This window comes from Scatophagus argus, chromosome 15 (genome assembly GCF_020382885.2).
Source record: "Scatophagus argus isolate fScaArg1 chromosome 15, fScaArg1.pri, whole genome shotgun sequence".
Taxonomy (NCBI): Eukaryota; Metazoa; Chordata; class Actinopteri; family Scatophagidae; genus Scatophagus; species Scatophagus argus.
In genome coordinates, this window is record NC_058507.1 from 10,274,844 (window position 1) to 10,286,574 (window position 11,731).

At 38.5% G+C, this 11,731-nt stretch overlaps 1 protein-coding gene across 4 annotated transcripts; it reads left to right on the plus strand.

Moving 5' to 3' along the window:
- The first annotated feature begins 537 nt into the window (after positions 1–537).
- On the plus strand, positions 538–6,766 carry mtfr1l (mitochondrial fission regulator 1-like). Of its 4 annotated transcripts, none has more exons than XM_046413608.1 (8): positions 538–657; positions 1,696–1,860; positions 2,013–2,120; positions 2,237–2,346; positions 2,714–2,925; positions 3,750–4,128; positions 4,577–4,738; positions 4,851–6,766. In XM_046413608.1, exons 2-7 carry the CDS (start codon positions 1,846–1,848, stop codon positions 4,692–4,694), a joined length of 942 nt encoding a protein of 313 aa, XP_046269564.1. In that variant the 5' UTR covers positions 538–657; positions 1,696–1,845; the 3' UTR covers positions 4,695–4,738; positions 4,851–6,766. The 4 variants fall into 4 exon arrangements, with proteins under 4 accessions (XP_046269564.1, XP_046269561.1, XP_046269562.1 ...); XM_046413605.1 differs by having other exon boundaries at positions 551–703; positions 1,693–1,860; XM_046413606.1 differs by having other exon boundaries at positions 563–703.
- The last annotated feature ends 4,965 nt before the right edge of the window (positions 6,767–11,731 follow it).

Below are 11,731 nucleotides of genomic sequence, written 5' to 3' on the forward strand. Positions count from 1 at the left end.
AAATCTTGTAGTTTCAGTCAGCTCCCCATTTGTGTTTTTACTTTAGATATTTTTTACAAGGTGTTATATCACATATCACATAAATTTTCATATTTCAAGCTCAGAGTTTTATGCCTTGATGTTTATAAATCAATATTCTTTCAAAGAAGAAAAGTGTTTCTCCTACATGCTTCCAGAGCTCAGAAGAAAATGAGAAATTCGGAGGTTGCTTAACACGGGAATTTAGATAGAGATATTTTCAAAAGGATCTTACGCCGTTACTGTGATGTTGAGTTACAATATATTTTGTTTTACTTAAAAGTGGCAAGTTTAAAATTATTTTTAAAAAAAATCATATTATTGTGATTGTCGTCCATTCTTTCGGTGAAATGAATTGGTTGACATACGTAATAAGTTAGAAACATCAGGTCTGTACATTTTTATTTATATATATTATAAATATTTCCAAAGTACTCCACAGTTTTTTTATTTATCATGGGGACATTATCCTGTTCTCTGCGCTTTTCATCTCTACCTCTGGGGGCGCTCTTGTATAGTTTCTTACGGAGGAAGCTCACCGGGCTCCAGCCAATCAAAACACGAGAGGCACAGGTTTCCGGCCTAATGAAGGACAACACAACTCCAGCCTTAAAGACGAAGAGGAGAAGCTGCTTCTTGGTAATAGTTCAAAAGCTGCGTATCCCTAGATAAGTCATTATCTACCGTAAGTTGCGCTCTTGTAGCGTTGATTGCATTTTGTGAAGACAAGCGAAACATACAGAAACACACTAGTGCTGGTGTACAGTTGAGGGTCAACCAGGGGGTCGTTGTTGGTGTTGCTATAGCTAACTGATGGTCCCCTGTGTGTTTTTTTGATACCCGTAGCTACCGGCTAATGATGAGTTGAGCAAAGCTGTTCACACATCATTGTACTACAGCTGTCTTTCTGGCGTTCGTTGCATTGCTTCATCAGCGGTAACCTTAGCCAAAGAAGCCTGCAACGGAGTTAACTGTTTTAAACGTTTTTAAACGTTTTTAAACGTACTTAGCTCGATGAGCAACGCTAGCAGCGATGATTTTTTTTTTATCTTGATCCTTATTGTATTGATGTAACGACCAAATTTTAAAGTTTTCGATATTGTTGGATTCATAATCTCATTCATAATCTCCAAAAGCGTATAAAGACAGAAATGCTGAGTCCTCGTAATTAGCTAATTATTTTAAGCTTGGACATGTGTGTTTTCATGAGTGTGACGTTAGCGGACCTATTTCTTCTCCAGGACTCTGGTTCCTCTGTACAAAAGATGATTTCAGTGACTTTATTTAATAAATAAATTATAGTATGAATTGCTAGTACTCATGGCACTCCAATAATACAAAGTAACATTAGCTATTTTGTAATGATACAAATTAGCTAACGTAAATGTTTAAACTTTAGAAATACTGTCCATCACGTGAATTTTACTTGAGGTATTAGATTAGATTCAACTTTATTGTCATTACACATGTACAAGTACAATGCAACGAAACGCAGTTTGGCATCTAACCAGAAGTGCAATAAGCAGTAAGTGCCAGATATACAATAATTTACAGTATGTACAGGGTATGTACAGGTGTTTATGCTACAGATATAATATAAACATGATATACAGACCATTACCATAAATAGTTACATTTCTTGTTAATCAGTCTAACCCTGCTTGTTTCCCTCAGCAGATGTTCTAAAGCACTCACTAATTTATATCCCAAGAGTTGGCAGTCGTACTGACATGGCATCCGTTTACTGAACTGCTTCGTTTTAAGCCACTGCTAGCACCAAGCGTTGGTGTGCAACGTCCCAGTGAATGTGACTGACCCCACATCACCATGGAAACAGAAGCAGTAAGTTAGTTTGCTTCTTAGCTGTTAGTGATGTGTTTACTTAACACTGTTTACCATAGCATTGCATTTCTCCCACAACATTGTGCATGATAGACTAAGCACTGATATTTAAAAGTTATATCTGACTGTGTTTCCTGGTGTATACTTTGCAGGAAGTTATTCCTATCTGGCAGAATAAGCCTCATGGATCCACCCGTAGTGTTGTGAGAAGAATAGGCTCCACGCTTCCACTCAGACCTCCACAAAGGGCATGTTTCCAGGTAAATTTTAAGACCCCTTAAGTCCTCCAAGTTACATTTTTATGAATTAATTATAATCCCCTAGTACAATCGAAAGGCATGTGTATACTACATTAACTTGTGTCCTTGTTCATTAGGAACTACCTGGTCTGTCCCCTGTGCGGCCCATGGATGGCCCTATGGTTCCTACCTTGGCAGACATAGCCTGGATTGTTGCGGATGAAGAAGAGACATATGCCAGAGTGCGGTATGTATCCAGTCAAACCCAAAGAGACAACCACTAAGGTTATGGACTGCTGTACTCGCATAACTGCCTCCAACTTGTTAGGTGCATGTGTTTTTGTTGACACTGATTCAGCTCTATGCTGTTTTTTGCAGTGAGTGGTGAAAAGCAAATATTATAAACTTAAGAAAGATAGAATTTACTGCAGTGCTATTGAGGAGTGCCTGTAATGAACTGCTGGTACAGTATTAAGTTGAGCATTTTCTGAGGAGTACATAAAAAGAGGTTCTGATAACATGGAGAATACTTCAAAAGCTGGCCTCATCACTGTGAGGTTTGATGATGAAGTTTGCTGTTCAGGAATACTGACCACACACTCTTCTGTTTTCAGGAGTGACACTCGTCCTCTGAAACATGAATGGCGGCCCACACCTCTCCTGGTGCTCCACAGGAACTCATCTGTGCCCAATTTCCGCCGCGAGGGCAAAAGGATGGAGGGGCTTAAGAAGCCAGGGGTGACGGCACTGAACCGCACTACTGCCCTGCAAGACGAGCTCAGCAGACTCCGTGCACAGATTGCAAAAATTGTGGCAAGTGATTCTGGTATGTAACAGAAGCAAGAATTGCAGTCCACACAATATAAACTTGTCCACTGTAGAGTTGAATAGTGATTAAAATACAGGGACATTTTACAAGAAGTGGTAAACACATGTAACATGGCAGTCTCCTCCTTCTTATTGAGGCAAGTCAGCTGTCCTGATTCTCCTAAAGCTCTTTGGTTCTAAGATGTCTTGGCATCAGTTTGTAGGTCAGCAGCAAAGCTTAATCTCTGTGATTGAGGGGTGGTTGGGTGTCACTTATTGGAAATTTTAACAGGAATATCATGAGGAAATATCACGTAATCACATGTAAAGTACTGCTACCGATTTTAAAAATGTTATCTGAAGTTGTCAAAACACTACTGTCAAGTTAGTCTGCCCTTTGATTTATGTAAATTTTGTGCCATAATACAGTCTTTGAACAGGGGAAGAACCTCATATAGCCCAGGCCATCATGCTAAGTGATTGTGTCATGTGTTCAGTGATGCATTTAAGCTGAGAGGTTGGTTAGGTGATCCTAGAAGCATTTGGGCTTTCAGGAGCTGTGTATAGAATAATAAATACTTTTCTCACAAAACTCACATTGTACTAAGGGGTTGTTATTTTAATTATGAGTGAATGGAGAAGAGACTCTCTCCCACAGAACTCTGTTTAAATTGCAGCCAACAGTAGCATACTGATATGCAAGCTTTAAATTCACATTAGAAATGACAGCTAAAAATAGAAATGGTGTTGTGACTCAGTGCCTCTGTCTGATATGTTCAGTTGCTCTGGCTGTTTGTCTCAGCACCAACTCAAACTCTATCCTACTCCTCTTCTTTCTTTCAGGCTCCAATCCTCTGACCCCTGACCTTCTCTCCCCTGACGACACAAGCATGAGCTTCTCCATGGCACCTTTTGAGACGGCGTCCTACCAGCCAGCTGCCACGGCTGCCGCTTCCTTTGTCATCAGCGATGTCACAGAGGAGGAAGAAGAGGTGGAGGAAGAGGAGGATGAGAAAGATGTGGTGTCTGTGGTGTCGGAGCTTGTCCCTGACCCCCTGCCACCTGTTTCCATGACGGCATCAGCGACCTTTGACCTGGACAGACCCACCATGGACTTCCGGGAGGCAGAGGAAGATACAGTGTCACTCTCAAAGTCCACCAGCTTTGCTGATGTTATGGACATCCTGAAGGACATGAACCGCATGAAGATGAGCAAAGACAGGTAAGAGTTTCCAGTGGGCCAAACACTACAAAGCTCATTATAAGTTGGCTTATGTGTTACGTGTTAAGCTTAGAGGAATACTTTGACTATCAGCTCTTATACAGCTCACATAGTAACAAATTCCATGTTATATGCTATGGTAACACATTTAACATACAAATATAATGGGGGTATCACTCTTCTCTTCTAACTGCTGAACTACTCCTTTAAAGACAATTCCTTTTTGACATGCTGACATACAGCAAAAGGCCCAATAATTGAACACAGGTAACTGCAGTAAGTACAGGCTCCTAACATTTCTACATGAAGTTTAAAATGAGATTTTCTTCCCTCTTTACATACAGATTTTATTATGACAGTATTTTGATGACCACGAGCAACTGTTATTATCTGTTATTAACTGTTATAATTATTATCATCATTATTATTATTTTGGGTTTCATTACAGGTATAACAGAGGCTGTACATCGCTAAGAGAGGAGGACTCTGCCACTCTGATTTCAGAAGCTCTGAGGAAAAAGTTTGTCCTGAAGGAAGAAGATACTGCCCCTGTCAAACGGAAGTAGCCTGATCTTGTGTTTTTCACCAATACGTGATCCTCCTGCTAAATGTAAGTCAGGACGAGGATACTAGATAGAATTTTTTTTTATATTTTGTATAAAGAACCTCTGAAGGTATGGTTCTTAGTTGTTGTTGTTTGTTCTCTCCTTCATTATTTTTAGGCCCTTGCCTGTGGATTATGTACCCATGGATCCACAACCTTGCTCCTCAGACCCGAGGCAATAGCTCTCTGCCACAGTTGGAACAAAAACACACTTTGTCCCAGACATTCAAAGCCAAAGGTGAACTTTGGTGAAGTGAGAGGGATAATAGCCAAGTCTCCATACCTATAATCAGATTCAGTTCTGCATCACATGTTGCATCTCTTTCTGTCTGAAAGGCTTTTTATTTTTAAATTGTTTTGAAAGCAGAGTTGTCTAGAAACATGTTCTGTGACAAGGCTGTCAAGATTTTAGATGCATTTTTGTTATTGTTTAGCACCTGGCATCCGGTTATAACAAAGTTTTTGGACTTAAACTGAAGAATGTCCCTTTAAAAGCCTTTTATCCACCGTGCTATCAGAAGGTGCCCTTTTTTGGTTTGAATTTTCCACAGAAGAGATACAAATAAGCTTTTTTTTTTTGCTTGTTTTTTTCCTCAGTTTTTTTTTTTCAGTAAGTCTTCTAACATACTTGAACATATTTGATGTACAAATGAAACAGAACTAGTGCACATGCAGAGATGTACTGTACCTTATCACAATGTGTGAGTGGAAGAATGACTTCAGATTTTTGCTGTCTAATATTTAATAGCATCATATACTCTATGTTGTTTGTTCCACTGCACCTCTTATGCCTGTCCTCTTGTGATTAACATATAGATTGATAGTCACTGAACCACAGGACACCGATTTTCAAACCCAAACTGAGAGAAGCAAGAATAAGCTGATGATACAGTTTGAATTTGATTTGTATAAATCCAAGGAATACTTGATGAGGTGTGTGTGAATGAAATGTGCACCATCATTGTTTGCATTTCTTTGCATTTCCAGTAAACACAACAGATACAAGCGTGTACAGGTCTTTCGAGACATAAATGTGTGTGTGTGTGGATCGTGGTAATTTGTAGCTGAAAACACCTTTACGATGTTTCTTAATGATCAAAGAGGTGATTTCAGTTTGGGCAGAGAAAACTGACCTATGTGTAAGAGCTTGAGTAAAGTGCTTGTGTGATTCATGATTATAATTCTATTCTTGTTGACGCCTTACCACAGATGTTTTGCCTGTTCCAATGCTCCAATGTTATTCCCATTTAAGTTCAAGTGCCATGGATTTATTAAAATTAGCCCACCTCTCTTTGCCTGCCCTTTCCTTAATGCGCCCTTCATCCTTTTCTCTACTAAGACTCTCATACTTTCATGTCACAGACATACAGTGAACAGCGATGTTAAGGACCAGTTGTGCATGTGTGTAGTATTGCAGAGTGTTTGTGAAAAATAATCCATCATAAGAAAAACTGTTATGTCACTTTTACCTCCAATTGTCACTCCTACACTCTTTCATTTCTAATGTTTATGCCAGCATGACGGTGAATTCTTTAGCGTAGTTTTTTTTGTGAGTTTTCTTTTTGTTTTTTTGCAGTGTGAAAAGTTGGGTCCACCGTATGCATTGCAGTTAAAAGTATGTTTTGTGTAGCTAAAATTGGTCATCACCTTGTCTTTGGTGATGCTCTCAATTTTTGTCATCAGTCAAAGTGATGAAGTACAAACTGACTAGCTAAGAAAACTACTATATGCAAATTCAAATATATTAATTATTTACTTGAGATACTCTGCCAGCTTTATCACTAGTCCTGATAATAAGTTGAGAGAAGAATTTTGTTACGGATTTTTAACACACTATGTTTTGAGTTTCTGTTGCCCCTTGCCTGGTTTGAGGGTTTCTCACCATTGCACCTCTATGTGGCATTAAGTCCACTAGCGCCATCTGTGTGAGTGTGTTGTTTTTTTTTTGTTTGTTTTGTTTTTTGTATTTTTTTTGTTTGTTTGTTTTTTTGGTCATGTGAGGACATGTAAATAAAGGCTGATGTTTTGAAAGTATGTTTAGTCTGTTCGTTTTGGCATCACAATACAATACCAGTGATCTCCATATGGGGGCAGTGTAGGTGAACAAAATGAATAATTTGTTTTAATTTCTTTCTATATATCCACATATATCCAAGGCAGATAACTTCCACCATAAAATTCACAAACGACTATATAAATACAACTGATCAATTAAACAAAAAAGGTGTGTAAGTGGCACGAGGATATAGACTGACTTACATTCAGAGTAATATCCAGTGGGTGGAAGAAGTATTGAGATCTTTTTAACGGAAGTAGCAGTAGTAGTGTTCATTTTAAAGTATTATCAGCAAAAGGATGTAAAAGAATCAACTGTAAAAGTACTCATGAAGGATGGCACCAGTCAGACCTAAAATATCATGTTCTGGAATGTAAGTAGACAAGAGGAAGTAGTGTAAAATTAAAAGACTCAAAGTGCAAGTCAAATATCTGTACTGTCAGCATTTTGCCAATTTAACCTATGTTAAGATGTTACTAGATAACGTTTATCAATTAATCAAATATCATCAACACTTCAGCTGTATAAACCCTGACAGACATCACATGTAGTGCCTCTTCGCTTCATTATGCCACAGGGGGCCTGTACTCGTGCGCCTGTAATTTCGAGGATTATTGTTAACCCACATTCTTTCCCATTTCCTGTTCTTTCCCAAGATGTCTGGCCCCCTAGTGAGTCACAGTCTATTTTCTGTGAGTCCTTGGCCTACTTTGTCCCTCTTCACCTCCAGAATGGACTTCCTATCTATTTTAGATACAATGAGATGTCTGTGGAGAGCTCAATTAATAGGGCTCAGTGTCAAAATTAGGCTCTGTTAAACCTATAAACACAGGCCTTTAGTTCAAAGTGACATTGACATATTTTTATCACTACTAGACTTGTGAAAAGAATTTCATTGCGCATCACTACACATTTGAATGAGCAGTTGGAGGTCCCCTGGAGCTGTTGAAATGCATCTCACAATTGCGGTGGCTAATATAACGTCGTCCCATGAAGTGAAAGTTAATAGTAAAGGAAATAAAAACTTTAATTATGAAGAAGTGTGCTGTTGCACAGATGTGATCGGACTGGAGTCATGAATATGATGAGTTCTTTCTTGTCAAAATCAAAATGCAATTGCGCCTTGGCTTTATTTTTCATATCAGTGGCTTCACTTAAGACTTCATCCTTTTAATTTGAAATTATTGGCTCAGAAACCACAAATGAGTCACAGGAATAACCAACCAAACCACATCTCACATTTTGCCAAGTATTTTAAAGCTTCTAGAGTAAACATACATTTTAAATCATTCCTTCTATCTGCTGATGATGTTTAACAACAGTGCGTGTTATGAGCTAAATGTTAACAGTAGCACCCTAACATGCTCACAAGCTAATGCTAATGTTGTGCTACCTTTGCTGTTTTCCACATTTACAGCTTTAGTTTGTTGCATGCTAATACTCACAATGACAAAGCGAAAATACTGATGTTAGAGATATACTGCTTTATTGACTGTTTTTTATTTTGTATTTTCCATCTTAGTTTCACATGTTATTATGCTAACATTTGTACTTGTTAGCATGCTAACATCTGCACACATTTATATTTACAGCTGGCAGGGCAGACTGTAATATAAATCAGAATCAGAATTCCTTTATTTATCCCTGGAGGGAAATTCTTGTTTTTACAGACATTGCACATGCAGTATTCCTGACCAAGAAAGGAGAAAAGTGCAGAGTATAAAAAATAGGATAAACTAGGATAAAATTTTTATATATAGTATATATATATATAGTATAAAGTAATGGATAAAATTAAAATGATGATCCGAAGATTGAGCTAGATTGCTTAAGTTAATATAATCAACAACATGAACCCAAAAATGAGACATGAATGTGTGTATCAAATTTCATGGCAATTGCTGGTCTTGACACCTGGAGATGTGTCTCTTCAGCGGTGCCCCTGAAGTCTGGCTAACTCATATCCCACCACATGAGGCAGTAACCCTCTGTGTGATAAGTGACAGTGAAACAAAAAGCACTGCAACAGGTAGAGCATCTGTCATACTGACTCGAGAGCGTGGCTTCTCCATCTCCCTGAGCCCCAGAGCTTTTTATCAGTGTCTTCTTATGTAGCTGGAAGCTCTTCATAGGGAGACCTGTCAGTGGAAATGGAAACTTCCCTCCAATGTCCAACATGTTTGCTGAAAGGCCCTCAGGTTTCAATCCCATTTGTTGCTTTCACATGCAATATGATCAAAAGGAATTGCTTTTGGTTCCCCTTTGCAAGGGGAAAATGGTCTTGCGTCGCCTAAAAAGATGGAGTTTTACTTTGCACAGAAACATTGTTGGGGTCCTGGTTTTGATGAATCGGTCTGACAAATGTGTCGTGCACCGTTGAATTCTGAGCTAAGGTTGAGCTGAAGCGAAACGGAAGGAGCATAGATCACTTCAGGAGCTATCACTCTCATAGAACAGGTGTTAGAGAAAATATGTCACAGTAGCTATTATTTATAGGCATATTTGCTTCTGTTTTATCAGTGACAGGAAATGTCTTTATTCATGGTTTACATCCTAAAATGCTATCTAAAATAGTAAATTACAATTAAATAATAATAAAAAATAATAATAAGATGCATGCAGCACAGTAAAGAAGGGTTAAACAAGGATGTTCAAAAAGCCACTAAAATTATTTGATTTTGGTAGCAAAGTTGGCATTATTGTGCACTGAGACAATATTGATTAAACATTTCAGTGTGGATACATGTTACTAACCCTTATATAATGTAATATTTTTCAACATTTAACTGTAGTATCTTTTTTGTTGTCTCAAAGTAATTTATTCAGCACGATCATATAGCAATCTGACTGACTATAACAAAATTTTGCTCAGGCAACAAGTACATTTAACACAAGTAAGTTTAGAAAATACTTTCCTCCTTGTGGTTCTGCAGTTGTACCCTTTTATGCATATTTTTCTGGGCTGGATGGCCCTCAGCTTTGGAAATACCAGAGGAAATACCAGAGGCAGAGTGCACTTAGCTTCATGATGATCAAAACAGTTCCCAAACTCTGTTCTCCTCATTATCCACATGAGAGGATGTGAACCTGAAAGCCAAGAGCTCCCTGATCACCCAAATATTATCAAAGTCTCATCATTCTCTTCACCTGACAGAAAGAAGACACTGCAATAAATATATCAAAAGTAGTTAATGTGATTTATGTTCACGGCTGTGGCAATAGCTGTTAAGTGTTCACTTGAGTCCAAATGATCCTGGTTTGACTAGACACCAACATGATGTGGGCAAGACGTTTCAGTTGTTTCGGAAATAGAAAAGATTTCCCAGAATGTGTAAGAACGTAACAGCTTTTGTGTGTTCGTCTGCGTGTTCGCTTTGAGTGTCATCTCTCATGTTGTATCGTAGCAACAACCAGTTGAATGAAGCCCGAGACTGAGTGGATGACAAGGGTCTGGGGGAACACAAGTAACGCATCTGCTGCTCCCACCCTTCCACCCACCTCCTACCTCCCCCCCAGTGTCACCCACGCATCCGCCCGCGTCATCAAGACACAAAACTAACACTTATGACTCACAACAGGAACAGCTCCACGAGAGCGGCTGCAGCTCCATTGAATTCACACTGTTGTTTCTATTTTTGGGCTTTTGTAGTGTCTCTGTCTTATTAGTGGGTTTGCCCTCTAAACATGATTGCTTTGTGATGCAAAGTAAATTATGTCCACAAGTGGAACTGTTGATGGCACTTAAGTGTTGCAGTGCCTCTCACTGTAACACTGTGGTGAACCTGTTGATGCTTTTTCAGTGTTGCATTTAAGCTCAACATGTTCCCTGTTAAACAGATTAAAATGTTTTTAATATCTGCCAGATATGATATGATCTTCAGTCTTACTTAATCAGCCTTTGATTTTCCCCTTGAACCACAAATGCATATAAAATAATAATATAATAATAAAAATGATATTCAATGAATTAATAATTATAAATAATAAAATCATATAAATGGTAGTTTAACCTTTAGAAGAGAAGATCAATACCACTGTCCTGTCTCTCAAAGAAAACAGGAAGCTATAGGCAGCAGTTGGTTATCTTAGCTTAATCTCATTTAGAAACTGAAGTGTAAAAATGAAATCTCATGGTTTCATGATGAGACCTCTTGACTGGGAGCAATGACTTTTTTACCAGTGCACCCCCCACCCCCCCCCCCCCCCCCCCCAAGCTAATAGTAGGCCTCTGTCTCTAGATAGATATTTCATGGACAGAAATGATAGAGGTATTGATCATCTCTTCTAACTCTCTGCAAGTAAGCACATTTCCAAAAATGTCAAAATATTCCTCAAAATAGGCGATAACGGTGGTAATGGAGAAGGATTACAGATGAGGCTGATGGAATCTGTACCAAGACAGCACAGCACCTAGATATCTCTGGTGTGTTCATATCCATCATTTTTACACTGTTAATTAGAGCAAGTCATCATCATGGCCTTGTTTTAGGCTGCCAGCTTCTTCTTCTCATGGGCGACAAGTAGCATTCATCAGCGACCTTAGTAAGAAAATATTTCAAAAGTGTCCTCAGAAAATGCTTTGTTTTTCTTACTGGTCAGCTCAAAATAAATTCCTGAACAGCCCCTTTAAACGAAAATTTGCTAAAACAAATCAAGTAAAACCCTGCACAAATCAGGAAATGTGTTAACAGGCATATAACTTTAAAGAAATTCAACCAGTTTCTTCCTCCTCAGTCTCTTTCCCTCAGCTCATACTCAAGTTGTGATAAGAAACTGATACAAGTTTGTGAGTCCCAGATGGTGCCCGAGGATCATTGCCTATGTGGCAGCCATTCATAAATGATGCAGTTTCTACAGAAAAAAATCACAGAAGTCAATATGCTCTCCAAGTACTGCACATACATATGTGCTACACGATACTATCTGAATTACTCAGTGGATTA